Source organism: Thunnus thynnus, chromosome 4, assembly GCF_963924715.1.
Source record: "Thunnus thynnus chromosome 4, fThuThy2.1, whole genome shotgun sequence".
Classification (NCBI taxonomy): Eukaryota; Metazoa; Chordata; class Actinopteri; order Scombriformes; family Scombridae; genus Thunnus; species Thunnus thynnus.
In genome coordinates, this window is record NC_089520.1 from 28,711,218 (window position 1) to 28,732,521 (window position 21,304).

Genomic DNA, 21,304 nt, shown 5'->3' on the forward strand with positions numbered 1-21,304 from the left:
AGCAATTTCACTTAATTAACGTGCTTATGTTTTCTCTATGACTCCCATAGAGAGCAATGAATTCTTCTTGTGTCTGTCATACACAAATAATTATGAACTGCTCCAAGTTTAGTTGCTTGAGTGGGAAGCAAAAGATTGACAAAGCAGTGGTAACAGCATCTGGCAGAGAGCAATTTCTCAGCCATGGATGTTCATGTGAACATGTGTGGCAGTTTGTGTCTAAGTGACATCAAAAACACATTTTTATTCCTTTTTGCTCATTATCACCTTTGAGTCACACACCAAAATATGGTCATAACTGTTCCTTCACCAGCAAGCTCAGGCAAAATTTCTACAGTCGTTTATTGATGAGTGTTGCAGGGAAAGTAATGAGTGAGGCCCTGTGGAGATGAGAAAAGTGACATTTATTACAAGGTGTGTGAGCATACATGTATGTGCATGTGAATTGTATGTGTCAAGGACATATGTGTTTCTGTATGTTTATTGAAGTGAAGCGTGGCCTTCGCTTGCGAGCAAGAGAACTATGGTCCAGAGCTCCTCCCCAGTGTAGAGCGGTGACGGAGCCAGCTCCGCAGACGGGGATGGAGCAGTTCTGAGTGGAGCGGCAGCCTTGTTCGGTGAGCTCTACCCCTGACAGCTGGGGAGCTCTTATCAGAGCATGCGGCTGGAACTGTACTGGCATGCATGCTGACGACGGCCCCGCCGAGGAGACGGGGATCACAGTGTGTGACGCTGACACACTGCTCGGTCTGCCTCTGAGCTCTGCTGCAGACAGCATCTGTCTCTCTCTGGAATCTCAGAAATCCACATAAAGAGAAGCTCCAATCCTGTAGGTCTGTCAGGCTGCGGTCAGCATTTGTTTCTGTTCTATGACCGGAGTAGAGAATACAAGCTATAATGGGGAAATGCGTGCATTCATGCAGCACGCAGAGCTTCTCTTTTCAATTGATGTTTCCTTGTCAATAACCTCTCATAAAGTAACCCTCATTCTCAAAAAACAAACAACTCTCAACTTAATCACACTCACACACTGGGAAAGTAGGCCAGCTGTAGCCTGGCTTCCTGTCAGACCAGTGTGGAGGTATCAGGGACCAGGGCCAGATGCCTGCAGACAAACCCTGGCCACCAGAGGCCCCGCTGGCTGGGATAACACAGAGAGGGAGGGAGGAGAACCCCTCTCATCACAAAACTCATCTCAAACTCACTTTCAGTCCCAGTCTCTTTCTTCACCTTTTTCTGTCTCTCCATATGTTATTCTCTCACAGTGTGTCTTAATCTGTCACTGCATTGTTTTCTATGCCCATTTTTGTCCCCTTATGTATCTGTCTTTATCCCACATCTCTGTCAGTTGTTCCCCTAATCTCAGTTTTCTCTCAAGGCGTATTTCAGTAAAGGTATTTTTCTAGCAATATCTCAGAGAAGTCTTTCGCTTGTAGATCTGTTGAACCTGTTTTGCCTACAAACATAGCCCACATAGTGACTAAAGGTGAAACTGTTTGGTGGCTGAGTCTGACCTCTTACAGGGACGAATAAAATATCTGTGGGGGAGTGTGGGACTCACCGTCCTGACTGTCAGTTCTGGGGGGTTGTCGTTGATGTCCGTAATGGAGATTAGGGCTGTGGCTGTGTTGGACAAGCCAAAGTTCAAGTTGCCTTCCATGTCGGTGGCTTGGACAATGATGGTGTACTCAGACACTTTCTGCAGAGAGAGGCAGACAGAGAGTAAACATGATTAAAGATTTGCATATCAAATTGCTTCAACAAACCTGGATACAAACCTGGATTCTTCTTTTTTCATATATATATGTATATATATATATATGTATTTATGTGTGGCATATTGAGTCATATGAGTGAAAGAGTGCATCAATGAAAATTTATCCAACTCCCACCCATACATACACATTTTCTCTCTTTTCACAGCTGCCCACTCACTGGAGCAACAGAGTAACTGGAGACTGCTGAAACACCTTATTTGGTCAGTACCAGATAGTAAACAGCGCACACACACACACACTCACACACACACACACTAACATGCACAGCCATACAAGGAGTAACAGGGAGGGAGCAATGTGTTGGTAAAAGGCCCATCCATTAATGCCTCCAAGTCTTGGCTTTCCACTGTGTGAACAGACCTGGATCATCACTCATTTTAATGGAGGCGCCGCCACTTTAAGAAGCGCCACAATGCTGCAGATAATACTAGGAGGTGAACGGGCCTTCTTTAGTCCAGTTACAGTGAGGAGGAGTTGCCCCAGAGTGTACTGCAGTACCAGCTGAAATATTACAGAGCTATGACAAGAGACACCATCAAACATTAGGCTTTAGACACAAGTGAATGAAACAGTTTCTAAAACAAAAAGGCAGAGAGACAGTGTATCCACATCCCAGCATGGTGTCTCTGTCCATGGTGCTGAAAGTTCAGTCTGTCCTCCAGACTCACCACTTGCGAGAAGACTGTGTGTGTATGTGTGTGCATTTCCATCCTAGCCAATCCTAACAGTATAAGCCTCCCTCTGCTTTGTGGTATTTTTCTCTTCTTATTAATCCATTTGGCTTAAGCCTCCAATGCGTCAGTGTGCAGAGACGGAGACAGAAAGAATGGACGTCAAGGACAGGCCAGTGTTCTGAGTTCAGAGTCTGCTGCTTTGTTCAACCTCCACATTGCGTCCTATCGATGGTCTTATGTTTATTTGTTGCTAGGCTAGTTTCGCTGTGTTCATCCTGGCGTTGTGCTTTCTACTGACTTGACAGCCAGTGGCAGTGATGTCAGGGACTGCCTGAATAAACAAGAACAAACCCAGGCAAAGGTCTAGCTATAGATGGGAGACTTATTGCTTCGTGCTTAGGTGGCATCTTCTCTGCTTTTCTTTTTATTTCTTTGAGCTGCAGCTTTTTTTTTTTCATCTGGTTTATTGTGTGTTCTTTGCAACTCACATTCTGTGCTTCTTTCAATCTCTTGCTATCTTTCTCATCGCATCTAGGTTGACACTGTTCTCCGCCTGTCTGTTCTCTATCCGTCTATCTCGCTGTCTGTCTTTCTGCATGTCTCTGTGTATCTCTATATCTGCTTTCTCTCTCCCACTCTTTTTTTTCAGTTGTGAAGGATGCAGTTGATTGTTAGATCAGTCAGACAACTGAAGCCAGTTAAAACACCCAGCTGGAGTCATTAAGCATCTCTCAAAATCATTATGAAGTGCACAGACATGTTAATCTGCACCAAACCAACCCTATTAATGAAAACTCAATACTGGCTGCCCTTTATTAGACTCATAATGAAATATCAATACCATCTCCCCTCATAGAGCGCTTCAGTAAATAGAGCCTCCAATGAATGTGTCTCTCTGCAGACTCATTTAGATCTGGTCACATACATCACTCTAGAAATAGCACCAGATGGCTGTGGGAAGCTAATAGGCTCGAGCTTTTGATGGACGCCTCTTTCTTTGGTCAGGTGAAGAGAAATGACTGGAGCTGAGCCAGCAGGTGGAGCTCTCACACAGTCAGGGATGTGGCTGATGCACCCTATCCTGCAGGGTTATATCACTCATCTGAGGGTAGTTGGGAGTTTATGGCCCTTCTAGTGCACACATACACATACGCTAACGCACCAGTGAGTGGGAACAGGTGGGACACTCAGACACTTACACACACTGGATACACACCAAACACACACACAACCGAGCGCACTCTGCTGTCCAAAAGTGGCTGCCCGAACAAGCCAGAAAAGGGCTCTCTAATGAGTCCTATAGAAGTGCTGAACAGAAAATCTCTCTGTTAGATTAGAGTCCAGTGCTGGCAGGAAATACAGCTTCTTGTCTCACTACCAACAGCAACAGCAACTCCCTCCAAAGGCCTTGAGCCTCATGGACTTAATCTGCGGACGCCGAAAGCCATCAGAAACACCTGTACACAGAGCTTTGCCAACGATAAAACCCAATTGCTTTTTTTCATGGGGCCTAAATTAGGTAGTTTACCATCCAGGAGACTGAAGAAAGAAAAAGGAAAATGGCTTTAGGCTATCCATGTTAGCTACTCAACAAGTCATGCCAAGCAGCTGACAGGACAGGTGGAAAAACCTGGCTGCTCATGGTTTGTAAGCAAACTGATTTGTGCCCCAGTGAGACTTTGTTAGCAAGGACAAGGCAGGGGACATAATGGTCAGAACTGGTAAGGTGATGTCGAACAAGAAAATGGAGAGGAGTGTTTTTCTGGCAAAACATTAACAGTGGTGAATTAATTATACCTATGAGCTGAGTCTGCATTTTCTCTTGGCGTGCTGTGAAGGACCACTCAAATAGAGTAAAGAGGGAAAGGCCAGATGAGAGAGAGAGAAAAAAGAGAAAAACTTGGTCTTTACTTGTTTCCTTTGTGGATTGTGTTCTGGCCTGCCAGGCTCCTACTGGCCATAGTCATTAGCTTGTCACTTGCAATCTGTCTCAAATGGCCCAGCACTCCACTCATGGCGACCAGCTACCCCTTTTCTTTCGACTACAGTCTCTCTCTCTCTACCTCAGTGACCCTCAGTGTCAGTGACCCTCACTACTGTTTCCAATCAGCGGAGATCATTTCAATCAAATTCACTGATTTGATGCTACTTGATTCAATTCAATTTGATTTCGGTTGAGTTCAATTCAGTCAAATCTATTTCAGTTCAGTTCACTTACACGTCCATGTTTCCAGTGAAGTGCCGAGCCATTAATGGAAGTTACAAGTGATGTACTTCCAGTTAGTGAAATTCTGACTGAATTATAGAACATGGCTACACAGTTATTTTCTATTCTCACATATTTTCCCAGTGAGTCCTAAAATTATGCAGAGAAGTCACTTTTATTTCTTTATCATCCATCCCTCTCTCTTTATCCCTTGCAGGGCTGCTCTTTCAGGCTGGGTTGAGGACACAAAACAGCTCTCGGACTAACACTGATTTGAAGAGAACACAAACCAGCGGTGACTTATTGCAAGCAACGCGCTGTTTGCTGAAAGCTTTTCTCTGAGTCCCACTGTACAGACAATCAGATACGTAGGTAAATCTGAGATATAAACTCAGAATCCACTTGATTAGATACGCCTCCACATCTACGCAAACAGCTCAGAGTCACATACTGGATAAATAAAGGCTGTGAGTCACATATGAATACAGCTGCTAAAATAAAGCATGAAGACCAGGCAAGAGTTTTAGTTAATTGTTTGACTGAGCATTGTGATACAATGGACAGGACATGATTAAGCAAATATGAGCATGATGAATATGCTGTTACCAGACTTTCTGGCTCCAGCATGTCTCAAACAGATAAAAAAAAAAAAAGTAATGCCAGAGAGCAAGCAAACACTCCTTAAAAAAACAAAAAAGTCAGAGAAGAAAAGAAAACAGAACAAAAGTGATGTGTAGAAGACACCTTGTTATGCCTTGATCTCCTACAGCAGCACATCATGTCAGGTTTCTTCTCTCTCATCAAAGAACACAAAAGGAGCCTCCAGAGGCCATGTGATCCCCAAAACTGGTCAAAATACCAAAATACCCGTGGACGTTTTGTTGAATCAAGGCCTTTAGCAATAAATCCTATCTCAAATTACATCTTAGAGAGGGTTATGTGAAATGTTAACCTAACATATTGAAAACGGAGCCATAACATACAAAATATATTAGATGAGCCCTGTGACTCTATTTATTTTACAGTTTAAGAATTAAGACTATCTATAATCCAACGGGAGTGAGAGGGAGGATATTTGGACAATGAATCAGTATCAATCGTCTTTCTAACAAGGTGACAAAAGCTATAACAGGAGAGAGAGGGAGTAGGAGGGATCCCGAATAAAGCTGTGAATGTGTTTGGCGCAACAGCGTCTCCAGTGATATCTGATATAGTGTTAAAAATCATCCAAATACTTAAAGAAGGACATAGAAAATATGTGTGTAAGGTTTGCAGGGGAATGCTGACATCGATCACATGTAGGAGGAATATTGTTATAGGTTTTAGTTAACCTGGCTTCGGTCTAATAGTAGGTATGGTGTATAATTCTGCATTGTATGAAGGCAAGCTTACGCAGATAAGGGATTTATGCATAAGGAGCAAAATATTGGACCAAGAGTCATTTGGTATTTCCTCTTTCATCTTATCCTCCCACAGGCAGGATGATTTATAGAGTTGGACATTTGTGTCCGGTGAATTCTAGTGTAAACGGATAAGATTAAGAACTTAAAAGAATTGGCTGGTATCAAAAAATCATCTAGGGGTGTGCCCATGGGTATACTGACTGGATATTTTCTTAGTCCTCTTGATTGAATGTTGGCTACAAGCAGTCAGCATCCACCTACATGCATCAATACTCTACATTCAGCAACCCGCTCACAATCCTCTGATGGCTTCGCTGTCTGGCTGTTAGAGCTCGGATGCTAGTCAGCGAGTTAACATAACTCAGCGTCTCTTAGACAATAAAGCCCCAGGCCCATTCAGGATGCCAGCACTCATGCCTGATTCCCCAGTCAGGCTCTGCATATCCTAATAGAGCCAGGTTGTGGGCGCTCATGTCCTTGAGGCAGCCCAAGCGATGTCCTAATCGACGGCGAGACGGTCCCACGTAGAGCTGGCATCAGCCCGGCGGACAGCCTGGCGAAGAGCCACACCACACCATGCCACACCAGACTGTTCCAGTCTGGGGCTCATGGGGGATTGAGACAGCCTGGGGTAATGAAAGACAACAGCTCTGCCTGCCAGTGCAGCCGCTGCCATGGACAGAGGGCACAAAGGGAGAACATCCTCGCCAGCTGTGGCACCCTGACATCTTCAGAACCTGCTTGGGGTTTAGTCTCTCTTTTCACACACCTGCAGCACTAGAGACATGCTTCATTAGAAATGTACTTGATCCATGATTGGCTGAGAGAAGAGTCTATTTTTGGCAAAACAATAGCACAGATAAACATACACAAAACTGTATAAACCCTAACCTAAACCTTCTTCGGTAGTAATTCTTATTACCCCAAATACCAAACCCACAACCACACACAAAGAGCCATGATACTGCCAAAAAGATTAGGAAGTCAAACACATGTACAGTATATAGCTTAGCCCTGCTTGTTGGCCTGTGGGCTGGAGCACATGGAAGCATGTGAGGTCAGAGGAGAAGAGGGGTTACTGGCGCTGATGAGGGACAATAATTGGTATTCATTGGTGTCAGAGGTAAGTGATACCAGGCTAACCTCCATGTACCCCCTGGTCTCCTCAACACGAGAGAACCTGCTTCACCCCTTAATTAGCGCATAAATATTCTAATTAGACACCAGCAGGGTGGATGAGGATGAGCTCAAGTGTGAGAAGAAGAGATGGGAGAGGAGACAGAGAATATATGTGCTGCAAAGATGAGGGTGCTCATTGTCTATACAGTGGGTATGCATATTCATGTTTTTGTGTAGCAGCATATGTACACACTCATCTGACTGCAAGGATCCAGTGTGACACCTGGGATTGTATTTATCATACACGCATGCTTTACTGCGTATAAACAACAAACGTAACTGCATGGGAGTGTGTATGCAAACACGTGCCCGTGTGTCTGAGTATGTTTGTGCGCTTGTGTTGATGACCTTGACAGCAGGTGGGTGAACTCCCAGGTGTGTCCCAGTTTTAGTGGGAGGATCAGAGGCAGGTAGGACTGAGCCTGGCTTGATGTGTCCAGATTAATGAGCTTTCCCTCACTCACATCAGCTGCTACTGCTACCGCCTGGGCCAAGCTGGAAACAGGGACACAGAGCTGGCCCGCATTCACTAGACTCATTTATATTGTCCCACAAATGTATCATGCTATCATGCATTGCCAACTCTGAATAAATTTTGGATAAGGAATGAGCACTGGTGTGTTGTATTCTTCTGTTATCAAAACCTGGTTTTGTTCTTGAGACTTTTAACCGCAATTATTCTCCAAATACGTATGTCTTACTGTTGGTAGAATCCAGTTTTAATTTTCAAAGTGTTGCCTGGCCGGGTTTAGTGTTGAGAGGGACCAGCGGGACTTCTCAGAATATAAACATTATGAGATACACTCAACGGTGCTTTTATGTCTGTAGTAAAATCAGCCAACTAAAATACAAGGATGAGATTATCCTTATAATGGCGGCATATGAATTTGAACATTTCTATGATTTGGCCAGTTGTATCTTTTTTAAGTCTTGCACCACAGAGAGACAAGGGTACCGTCTGTGTGTATGTGTGAGAGCAAGGCCGCAAGATGAACAATCTGCTATGAAACGCTACTGCCCACAGTCACCTGATGCAGCTTGGGATAAACAAAAGTCGACCCTGCGTGACCTCCCTCATTAGGAGAATAAGATGGAAGACTGAGAAGGGATGATGTGTGTTGTGGTGGTGCTGGTGTGTGGGTTGGCGGACAACCACAGTAAGCAAAAGACACACACGCACACACACACACACACACACACACCAGCAGTGGATGAGGCAAAAGAAAACAATGAGGAGAAAGCTCCCCTGACCTCGTCAGCAGAGAGGTGTTGGATTTGCGTGGCCCTTATATTTGCCGTGCTCTACGCTCTGAGAAAAACATTAGATATGAGCCTGTCATTTATATTTATACACAATAAGAAAACAAACAAATGACTATTTTTCGTCTTTGGTTTATTTTATTTGACATATTTGCTGCTAAAAGTGCCCCTGATTTTGTTAAGGTATAGTTATATCCAGGGATTGGACTGGGATTTGCAGGCTGAGATATTTATTTGGTTATTTCATAGACTTGTGCATCCATGAAAATGGTACAGAAAAGATATTGTGTTGCAGCAAGCTAATATTAAAAGGATGTTGAGAAAATTGCTTTTACATGATGACCAGTGGAATATAATTTAGTTTTGGGTTGAAAGTGATTGGATTTTAAGTTCATTACCTTTTTAACATTTAGGGAATTTAAAATCCCCCTCCAGTCAAAAATATCTTTTTCTTCTTGTTCCTTCAATTGGATGTTTGAGCTTCACTGTCACTATAAGGCTGTTTTCATGTTCATCTGCAGAGTGGAGAGTTGGAAGTGGAAATTTTCTCTGTGCTCACCTTAAATCTGAGTTTAAGGGGCAAACCTATAAGCATGATTTGTGACATCACATCTAGTTTGGGGCCAGTCAGCCAGTATACAACTTATCTAAGTGTGGTAGTGTGATGTGGAAACTTGAAGCCTCTAGTACACATGAACTGGAAATGGACTTTTCAGTGAAGTAGGAGACATCTTATCTCCAAGAGTTTAACTTTTGAAACGAAACATAGTGGCATATTTATAGATTCTGGATTTTTAATGAGGTAGACAGACAATTACACAATATATTATTCCAAGTAGAGGGTGTTCATATGCCCTAATACATGTCTGTAGGGGATCTTTAAGGATTTGTTTGTGGATGTCTGGAAAACATCTTATTGTACTAATTTACCTGTATTGTAGGTAACATGCATTTGATTGATTTGATGTCTTTCCATGAAGATACAAGCTGCTGTGAAGCAACACATTGCACCACAGCTGTGTGTGTGTGTGTGTGTGTGTGTGTGTGTGCATTGTGGGTCCTTGTCTCAGCAGAGAGGCTATGTGAAATAATGAATGACTGGATGGAATAGCTGTTTTATTTTCAAGTTCATTCTGGAGTGGGTAGGACATGGGGGAGCAGGTCAGTGGCTGTGACCAGACAGTGAAAAATCATTTACACGTTACATATTACCCCCTTAAAATAGTAGTAACATTACGTGTTACTTTACTTTCATTGCTCAGCCGTCACCTCTGTCAAAGGTGACTTTTAAACAATGTCAAAGCCTCCATCTATTGTGTTTAATATGTGTAGAAAAAGAAAACAAGACATTGTGGTTTAACAGGTATCCAGTCTACAGTTTGGATGTATTTACTGACCATCAACCACAGTTACTGGAAGATGTCCTGTCTTCTAAGTAAAGCTGTATTGTTCTCACATCCTCCAGCTCTGAACTAAACCAGCTGATTCCTGAATGTAGTCTTAGTAGCGAGCGGGTAACGTTAGCAGGCCAGCTAAGAAGACACAACATGCAAACAAGACAACTTTGGAGTTACCTGCAGTTACATTTTTCTTCTTCCTCCAGCTGCCAAACCAAACAAACACAACCTAACAGAACTGTTATCAACCCTCCATCAAACTACTGTAAGATGGCAAACATGTCAACCCCCAAACTGTTACTAGGATTAGTAACTGAAATGTAATTATGAAATTTCAATTTGAAAAAAGTAATTACATTACTCTAACATGTTACAAAGTAATGCATTACTGCCCAACATTGTAACTGGAGTAAAAAATCAAGAATACAGACACTACATTTAAGTTTTATAATGGAAATTTTCTCTGTTTGTCTACCAACAGTCAGGACTTGAAGCTGAGCTCTGACAAGACGCAGATAGAATGTTGTTCAACCAAAGCAACATTTTACCTTGTGATGGCTAAAGAGTGGAACATCTGTTCAGTAAGTTGTTAATAGCTGAAGGCCCAAAATGTAAGACACTATAATGATAGACTGGGTGGACGCAAATGAGAGGTAGAATGATCAAACAGTGACATAACACATGCAGCTGACCCTCACCTCTCTGTCCAAGCCGGCTGCCACTGTAACTATGTCTCCAGTCTCGCTGTTGATGGTGAACATGTTGGGGATGGGGCTGTGGGGTGTCTGCGAGAGGATGCGGTAGCGAACCATGCCGTTAGCTGTGGTGGAATCGTCCGAGTCACTGGCTGTCACCTGCATCACAGACGAGCCTGCGGAGAAAAAGTTAGTTAGCTAAGAAGACTAAAGAATGAAGTAGAATGAGCACTAGAGGAGGTCAAGTTGGGAAAAAAGCAAGACAGAAAAACAAGCAGGCGGCATTCATTAAAATACAAAGATGTGCTTTTCAAGGTCCTTCGCACACATACGTTCGAAAAATTTCAGCATAATGAGGGTTTCCTGTAAGCACATTACCGTTAATGAATTTGTAGAAAATATCAAAAAGAAGAAAGAGGACGCAGAGAAAACCCATTTATATGCACAGAAACAAGTCAATCAGACTTTGCAAATTGCCGTGACATTCTCTGTTCTTTGGCAAGCAACTTTTAGAGTGGGAGCTATTAGAGAGTAGAGTACAAAAACACAAACAAAATCTGTTAAATACACCCCTATTTTAAGCTGTGCTGTTTCGTCCTCTGTATATAGCCAAGCTAGTGGGACAAAGTTTCCACCTCTGCAGAGTCCATTTAGTAATGAGCAGCATTGGGTCTTCTGCCATTTCCACCATCCATTATTTCAGCCTTCAGCGGCACCGTGGCTGCCCTTAATGCTCCGATGCTCTCTCCCTATTTGTCTTAGAATCACGGATAAACACTGCCATTTAAGGCAGACAGCACAGAGGTGGTGAGGCGGAGGAAGTGTGTGTGTGTGTGTGTGTGGGGGGGAGGGTAAAGAGTGTATATACGCCTAATAGGTACGTGTGTGCATCTGTATGCATGTGTGTATGTCCTCACAGCACGTATCAGGGTGAGAGGCTCTGTGTCCCTGCATCTTTCCTGAGCAGAATTATTGATTTGCACGAGTTTGTCAGCTGGGCTCACAAATGCGACCAGGCAATTAGGAGCACTTTGTGCTGGAAAGAGGAGAGATCACCTCGCCTCTCTCACAGGGTTCTGTGAAAATGTCACTTTCCATCAGGCAGCCATTTACAGGCTGCTGCTGCTGAGAGAAAGACTGTCAACTCGCAGGAGGGGGACAGCAAAGAGAAGAGACGGCTGAAGCGCTAACATGCTTGTACAAGAAGACAGTGTAAGTAGAGAAAAACTTAAAAGGAGGGAGACAAGGACATAGGAGCTGAAGGGTGAAAAGGAGACGGGGAAGCAGAGAAAAGGAGAAAGGGTGGTGATTCTAACGCCTACATGTAATTCCTTGTCTAAATTATTTGGAAACCTATAATTTTGACAACATTTCTGATGGATTTTAAAGATATACCACAGTTTTCATGTCGCACCAACTAATGAATAGACACTCTGGTTGCCTCAGTGGGCATGACGGTGGGTGGTGGGTGACATGCTGAGCAGGCACTATACCAGAAATGCTAAATTATCACATTGAAAACCCATCAAAATTAGTCCGCAAAAAACATGTCTTCTATGATGTACTGTTCAGCAGAAGTAAGACAATCAGGTTTTGCTTCACCACCTTTCAAATCATAAATGTTAATGTCTGAGCTGAAGCATGAGAGCTGCTGGATTTGAGCAGATTCGGCAGTCCCCTGTGGGTCTGAGCAGTTACAGGTGTCTCCATTCCCATAATTGGGTCTAGATGGCACCATCATTCCTGTGACAGCCTGCATGGACAGGATAATTGTAGCCCAGAATTCTATTTCAAACTTCATTAAGTTTCAAAGCAGGATTTGTCACTTTGTCCAGCAAGGAAAAGAAAAGGGTCCCAGGAAAGACAAGAAGAAGAAAAACAATTACTGCTACTCCACCGAGGACAGCGTCAATATATATAATCAACCTCTCCACTCCCACAGGGAGAGAGAGGACGTGATGTTGGATCACATGTTAGTGCTGCTCCCTTTCATTTCAGTGAGGAGGATTCAGTGATATCATGATAGCGTGCCCTCAGATCCAAAGAGTGGTGGCCATGCCTGAAAGGGTTAATCTCTGAGCCTGTTTAATTCCTCTTTAATTTGAACACTAATTCCAAATCCTAATTGCTTTTCCGCCAAATTCGCTGGAGCTGAAAATTTAATTGGTGGCAGGCGCACATATTGTTGGTCATTTTGCTCACGTGATTCGAGATCACCGGTGAGGTCTATCTACTGCCTAAACATTAGTCTGCCAGAGTCAACATCTGCCTCCCAATTAGAGGGAAGTTTGAGAAAAAAAGATGAAGATGGATAGAGATAGACAGAGAGAGAGAGAGAGAGAGAGAGAGAGAGAGAGAGAGAGAGAGAGAGCAGTAAAAGGGAGGTAGACACAAACAGATGCAAAGCTGAGGAGGAAATTGTAAAGCAGATATAGAAAGAAAAGATGAGAATAGAGCTGAGATGGTATATAAAGACCACTAAAAGCAAAAGTACAAGGGGAAGCCAGGGAGCGAAAGGGCAGGGGATGGACTGTATAAGAGGATAATAACTCTCATCAGTGGAGGGAAGATAGAGTTTGCCTTGTAGAGGGAAAGAGTGGTGGCGAAACAGTAGATAGAGAGTAAGGAGGAGAAATACCAATTGAGAAGTAAGGTAGGTAAGAGAAAAGATTGAAACCCAGTGAATCTTTGAGGAAATTATGAAGGGGACACAGTGTTCACACAAGAGCCTCTAATAGAGTCCACTACTTTCTGAGGACACAAGCCAAACCATTTAAAACCAGCCACTACGAAAAATAATGTCAGAAACTGGCATTCGTACCTCAATGCAAAGGCCAGATCAAAGACTCTTTTTGGAGCCCTGATCCCTGTTACTGCACAATAGCCTTGTCTGTGGATCCCTACCTGCTTAATCTTATTCAGGGTCACAAGGGCTGAAGCTTTTGCCAGTGTGACAGGCAGACAGCTGACCCTCCTCAAGTCTAGTCTATGAAGCAGAAAAGCAACAAAGTGGCTAAGTGTGGGAAGTTATTTCAAGCATCAAGGATTCCAGTTGCAGTAAAAGACTCGTCATTTTCTGCAAAGACTGGCAGCTGGATCACTTTCAAGGCAAAAGATGAGCAACCACGTTTTTTTATTCTAGTTCTCCACATTTTACACATGGAGACGAGTTTACTTGTCATGGTCAGTGCTGCTCAGCCTGCGGAAACAGTTGTGTAATGTCTTCCGTGGAGGAGTTTTAATATTTAACACCAGAAAATAACAGGTGGTCAGCAGGGTATCAGACTGTGCTTGGAGACTTTAACAGAAAGTCTGTTAAAAACTGGGTTCATCTTGAAAGGTGCAGGCATATACATGGGTTTGAATTGGATTATGGGAAGTGTAGGATTCAGTGTTTTTGGAGCTTGGCCCATGCTAGTATCACCCTTGACAAAAAGTCAAAGGTGCATAAATACACCACAAGAGATGTCTATACAACCTCTTGCAGCAACGCTTGCTGAGGCTCAGAGGGAGGAGCCATTTTGGGCGCCCCTGGTTACAGTCGCATTCATTTTCTCCATAGATGATGTTATGTGACTCAGAGTTGGAGCACTTTTACCATTTGAATTGTTATGAAATTTTCCTAATTGAATCAGCAGTACAAAACATGAACAACGGTGGTAGAAAACATCTGGTTCTTTGATTTGAAGGTTGGGGGTCAATCTAAACTTAATTCAGCAACTATGGTACTGAAACTGCAACAACCAAGAACTTTATTACTTGTTACAGCTCTGATTTTTGCCTTAGCTTGGCTATTTCCATGACATAAAACAACAGTATTTTTAAATTATCAAGAAGTATCCCGTGTTTATATGTTCATGAACATTGAGGATATCACAATAAGACAACTCACTAGCCTCGTGATCTTAGTGTGTTTCCTCATAGAGGGTTCATTTCCTCTGTCTGTCTGAAAACTGCTCCTGGAGTTTTCTGTGCTTATTATTATTAACTAAATGGTACCTACCTCTGTGTTGGATAGGCAAAATTGAACACCCAACCATTTTGTTAGCACTCAATACAGATTTGATGAGGTTTTGAAGCATGCCAATGGCTAAACACACTTAATGACAAAACTCACTGAATTACAAATTGTTAATGGAGCAGAGGCTAAGAAGGTCAAGTGGCAGGACTTCAGCTTTTTATAACACCTACAGGTAAAATAGATTCTTTGCTCCACATGACTTTCCTGTCGGAACAAACTGAAGGACAAGGTAAAAAAAGCAAACTGACACAGAAATGGTCCTTCATACAAAGTTGGCAGTGCTAACCACTGAGCCTCCACGTCAAGAGAAACTGTTCATGTGACCCTGATTGGCACCATGACACACTGAACATGGCCATATAGTAAGGAGCAAATGAGAAACTCTTGGTGCCTTAGCTGCTCACACAGTCTAGGTCCAATATCCTGATTGAAATATTTTTCTTCCTCCACCTCTACTTGCCTCCATCACTCCATCTCTGCCTTCCTGTGCCTATCCTTAATTAACCCCCCCCAGGCAAGACAGAGAAAGTCTCTCACATCTCTCTGCAAGTGTTAGCAAACTCTTCAGGAGAGAGAGACAGAGAGAGAGAGAGAGAGAAACATGCCTGTCCTCCCTTGGGAGGGCAAATCGACTGTGAGAGAAGGCACTCAGCTGCTGGTTTTGATCTTGCACTCTCATTTCAGTAGGCCTTTTTGATAAAGACGATCCATAAAAGGGAACAACTTGCTGTCAAGAGTCAGGGGAGAAGCAGGAGGGAAGGAGAAGGACAGGACATCACAGGGCAGATGTTCTGAGTACACTGCAAACTCAGAACACACGAACTTTCTGAAGAAGTCACGGCATGTCGACTAATCTTTATCTGAGGCCACTTAACAAAACCCAAGGAGTGTCTCACGTCACAGTCTTGAAGATTTTATAGAGCATTAGATCATTTTGGTGACCTCACTTGAAAAAACAGCTATGTTTTATGCATTGTTTTAGTTCTATGTGTGTGTGCTGCATGTTAGCTTCACCTTATAGCACTTGACCCAGAAGCTATGGGTGATTTTTTTATGATACTGAATGACGAGAGCTACCAAAAGACCCTATTTGCACATCTTTAACCTGTTTAGCAGGTTTCCAAGGATAATCCTCCTAATTGCAGACTGAATTCCATTTATTCCTCATTAACAGCAACACAAAAACTGAATGTGATCAGATAGCTCACTTTGTTATGTACTGTTTTGTTATGTTTGATTACCTGCACAAATTAAATTCTATTAGTCACAGGTTCATTTGGTGCTGAGCAGGGGCCCGGTGGCAGAAAGTGACAAATGAAGCCGTTTCAAACTGATCCTGGCTGATGGTTTGATCGGATCTCTCACTACGTAACATCTGGTGACGGTGATAAGGGTGGTTCCCTGTAGGTCTCCCTCTTTGATGGCTTTCACACAGTGATAGATGGAGAGATGTGTTGTAATGCTTCAGAGAACCTTTGAGATGTAGGTCTGTTGATACAGAATGTGATACTACCACAGTTTAACTCCTTGTATCCCCAGTTTGCTTGGCTTTTAGAAAAAAATGATTATATCTTATATTTCTGATATTTTCTGATTTTTATTGAGTAACTATCCAAAATAAAGGTTTGTTACTATTACACACATTTTCATAATATTATGAATATTAACAGGGATGTATCGTGCAGATTTCCAAGTCTATATTTATATATAGGGGCTCTACTGCACAATCTTTGCATGATTTACAGTTAAAAAAACTCCTTATTTGTCTTATACTGCAACCCCTCAGTTCAGCCTCTGTCTGAAACAGGCAGTTTTAGATCTTGTCTCTTTAAGGCCCCCACCTGATGAGCCCACTCTGGTCTGATTCTTTACTGAAAATGGAAACTTCTGTACATCTTTGAGCCTAGATCTGATCTGAAATACGCAAGTGGACAACCTTGGCAACAAAAGGTTTGGAACAGATGGCCATTTGTGGGCATGTGTGAACAATCTGATGTCGACATGAGGAGAAAGTAGAGGTAACACTGTAAACAAAGCATATATAGCAGGTTGAAGCCTGGGCTTTTGACTTGCAGGGAGCATACCTTCACTTCAAGTTTTGGACCTTTGATCTTGTTTAACATAGACGTCCAACATCATAATTAAAAATAACAGAAAATCACAAAAACCATGTTATGTCCTCTTTAAGCATTTGAACTGTTTCTATAGAGTTGGACTATTTAGTGTGCATGCTGAAGATGAAGACTGTATTTCCTTTGTTCACAGATTTATTTAAACTCATTCTCATTGATATGACAGAAAACCATGCAATTAATTTCTCCACTTTTCATGCATCATGTTTCATCTTTCTGCTGAGACACTGTTGAAACAAATGCCTTCAATTAAGTTTGTATTGGATGCAGCACTGATTTGACTGCATGCAAGCAGCACATACATTAAATATATTAGAAATATTTCACACATTTTAGATTCATTTGGAGTAATTCTTCTTTTTTTGATGAAAATTATGGAATTAAAATATTTCACATTTATTAAAGTGAATAATTCTGAATGATCTCTAGTGATATTTATCCAAGCAGATAATTTTTTGCAAAGGTTTTTGACATCTCTGCTGCTGAGGCTTTTGTCACCATGCTCATACAAGTGAGACCCGCAAATTTATTTTTTAGTTTAGTTTTGTAAATGAGAAAATGTGTTTTAATGGCTTTTTGGTTTTTGATGTGGGTGAAGTGACTTTAAAATAAATTTCATGGCACTTTATGAGTTTCATGATAAAACTATTGCATTGCTTATTACCCTGAAAATTCATATAAAACATTGTATGATTGGAAGCCTGTAAAATATTGTCTTTGTTTTTTTCCACATATGCAGTGAATAGCTACAATAATGTTTTGGAAAACCCACAATGTGACTGTAACTCCATCACTGTGCATCATGATGTAGTACTGGATATACAGTACTGTTTTATGTGTCACTAATACTCTGACCTGCTGTGGGCAGTGGCTGACAGAGAATTGAGATATTCCAGTAGCATCGCTGCCCAGAGCAGCACCTGTCAGCTGCAATGCTGCGGCAGGTTTCAACACTGCACCTGTTCTCAGAATGGAAAGAGTCACCTGAGGTAACACCCTTGGGGATTTTCTTGGCCTTTCCTTTCCACAGAATGATCAAAACCACATCACTGCATTTGGTGTGTGACATTAAGCTTACATAAAAGTATATTAAAAGCATTAAATAAAGGACTGAGTGGAAGATATTAATATTGTAATGGTTTAAGAACCAAGGAGAAGTGAGGACTGAAAGACAAAAAAAATTAGAGAACCTGAGACACTCCTATGCCAAAAATAAGTGCCTCAGATTTATCTCTATTTCTTTTATTCACTGTTAATATTTTTGGTTGTTGCCTTAGGTTTTATGAGTCAATGCAGCAGAGTTTCTAAAGTGTAAAATGTAAAGAAAGGCACATACAAAAGAGTTTAGTCAAAGTCAGACCTGACATTAATTTATATACTTTACCTTGAGTGCATATCTCACAGTTGGCATTTATCCCTTTCTCTAACTGCAGGGCTGCTGGGTACAAAAACTGACTTTAGCAAAACTGTAGAGCACTTCATTTGAGGTCTAAACTGGGTCCATTATTAGTGAGTAAAAGACTTAACTGACGGAGGATATATTAAAGGCTTAAATGGGCCAGAAAAGTATAAAGTGTTTCCTTGAACCTACAGCACCAGTCAAAAGTTTGGACACACTTTCTCATTCAAGTGAATAGGAAGATGTGTCCAAACATTTGACGTTCTGTACACTGAAGATGAATCACAGTAATTCTTGTTTTCTTCGACTAAACAGGCAATTAGGCCAATGTGGCTTTGTAGCCTGTTTTCCTAATTAAAATTCATCAATTCAGAGACCAATGACTGAGCAAAGGAAGACAAAAAGAGCTGCGTTCGACACACAAAATGCTTTTTTGACACCAAACTCTCCACACCTGACATTATGCTCCACAAACAAATGTTACTTGGCAGTGACTGCTTAATGAAGAGCAGAGCAATTATGCCGTACATGGTGTAATATGTTTCTTGTTAATTGGGATTACGGATAGCATTCTCTTCAAAACAAAATTGAATTCAAAGACTTTTGTCATTGCACACTCTCATTTTAAACTAAGTAGAGAGTATCAGAGTGAAAAACAAAGAAAGTAGCTTTTGGAATGTCTGGCTGCCCTCGCTAATTAGGAGCTCTGTATATAGACCCACGCTCCACTGAGGAGTAACCAGTATTCACACGCACACACATACACAAAGTCAATCCCATACTCACTCATCCATACACACATACAAACACACACACACACACACACACACATACAAACCATGCTTTCCTATATTGTTTACAAATCCCCCTGAGATTAAACTTTGCAGCAGAACAATATCTGAACGCTGTGAAGACAAACATGGGTCCTCGGGGTCTGATTGTTAGTACATGAGTTCTTCCAGTCGAGACATGAGAGCTACTTGCACATTCTGCTCTCGTCTCTGGCTTTGCACTGACCACAACTCTGTTCCCTGATTCTGAGGGAAGGTCTACGTCTCTCCATGGTCTGCAGAATCTTATAATGATGCATCCAGCTAAGATACTGTAACACAAATATCTTATGAACTTGCCCTTGTCTGAACCAACTGAAAACTCAGAGAGTCAAATCCACACCTCAAAACGTTGGTTGTCCAAGTTCAAGTTATTCAAGGTTACTGTAAGTGAGATCGAAACATGGAGGAACCTCTGAAGACTGAAAAAAGTGCATCTGACTGGTCAAACTGACATTAAATGCTATCAAGTTCAAGGAAACCCTCCATGACTCATAGTTTAAAACAAAGACGCAAACAGAATCCTTAAGCAATAGGAGGCTTTGCATTTAAGTAATTTTGAACATTTTCTTTTTTAAATTATTTTTAGTTTTTTAAACTGAACGTTGCTATTAATAAATCAGTCTAACTCACAGCTTCAAATGGATTACTGCATTAATAATGTTCTGTAAAGTACAGTACTGGGGATACAAAAGTGCTAGTATAAGTGGTGGTTTTCAGTTAGTGCAGCAATTTAAGTTGTTACATTATACAATTTAAACTTTATAATTGCAAATGATTGCAGGATTGTACTTATAGGTATTTTATGGCTTTAGATATGACTCAGCCACTGAGAACTGAACAAAAGTGTAGTTTGACCTCATATCGTCCTCCTAAGCGACAACACTGACAGAACTTTCTCTTCACTTTGTCTGTGGTCACAGTGCAAGCCATGTTGTTGTCATGTCATGTCACTCTTGTATACTAATCCCCACAACATTTCATAAGACGCGACTTTAATTAGATTCTTTCAGACTCAGACTGTCTAACAGTGGAGAATAAATTCAGCAGTTTCTTTCTTTCTTTTTTCTTTTTTTTCTTCACTTTTGTAAAAAATTCCAGTAATACAATCAAAGTGTGCTGTGTGTCTATGCCTACATGAATAAGCTGGAAGCTGTCAATAAAAGAAAAGAATATGTTTGTTTAGAAAGCTGCCGCTTCCATATGTGTCCATAGAGTTGCTGGCAGTTGGTATATTGTACATATTGGAGCATCCAACCTGAAGAAGAATATGTGGAGTTGGTACTGTGTCTTTTGTCCAGATCAATACATTAACTAATTGATTTGCTCAATCTGGATAAAGGTGTTGACTTAGCAACTAAGCTGTTAACCCACACTGCTGAGCCAGCTAAATGAGTAATTTAGGCATGTCTAGCATGCCTTAGCTCATTTGTTTGTGTTTTTTTGGCTGGATCTCAACAGTGGGGGCAGCCCTAGAAATACGAATGTCTGTCACTGACTGAGTGATGAAGTCACACCATTGGTCAGCCGAAGGCAGCTGAAGCTAATTATCCCAGAATGCATTTTGCACCAACTGGCAGCGATGGCAGAGATTAAACTGTTGTAATTTTCACTGTAGGACCTTTAATATGTCACTTTTAATTTAAAAGTTTTAATTTAATATGTTTTAATATTTTTTCAGGCAAGAAAGTAACCATTTAGATTCCCAGTATGTGGCCAGTTTATCCAAATAACACCTGTTTGGAAGTTTTTGGAGATGTGAGGTGCAGCTGGGCGGGTGAGACCAGCGTCATCTCAGCTGCTAGCAGCCTGACTCCTGAGATGATAGGCCAGTCAACATCCATCTTCATCCCTGAAGAGCATGATCCACTGACCTGATCTGTGCAGCTCTTTGGTGATTTGCTGCTGGCTCTAATGTCTACATAGCATTTTGATATATGATATAATTCCTTTTGGAAGATAAATGTTGGTTTCACAGATGAAATCTAACAATTGTAGCTGCCACATTAGTTCGTCTGAATGTGAAGTGAAGCTTCATGTTTTTACTGGACAGAACAATAGCGCTGCCTCTGGGGCTCTATATGTACAGATATCACCACATTTTAATAAATATAAATGTATTAAAATGAACAGATCAGTCTATATTAAATTTTGTTTTATTTTATCAAGCTAAATAACAGTTTGGATTTTTATTATCTCTACATTACAGACTGAATAACAATTTACTGCATCTCTCTGTCACTGACGTTCTTTTATGAGAGAAAAAAGTGTTAGTGGAGCTTTAAGTTGAGATTATTTTGTCACAGTACAGTCAGGTAGTTGTGCTGTCA

The 21,304-nt window shown here is 41.6% G+C and overlaps 1 protein-coding gene across 2 annotated transcripts in view; it reads right to left on the minus strand.

Annotated features, from left to right (window-relative positions):
• The window catches only part of cdh4 (cadherin 4, type 1, R-cadherin (retinal)), a 200,349-nt gene that overhangs the window by 23,706 nt on the left and 155,339 nt on the right, over positions 1-21,304 (minus strand). For both annotated transcript variants that reach the window (XM_067588137.1, XM_067588138.1), the window contains exons 8-9: positions 10,596-10,768; positions 1,562-1,699 (exon numbers count right to left, since the gene is read on the minus strand). In XM_067588137.1, the coding sequence (XP_067444238.1) occupies positions 1,562-1,699; positions 10,596-10,768 (311 nt within the window). The remainder of the gene's footprint in view (positions 1-1,561; positions 1,700-10,595; positions 10,769-21,304) is intronic.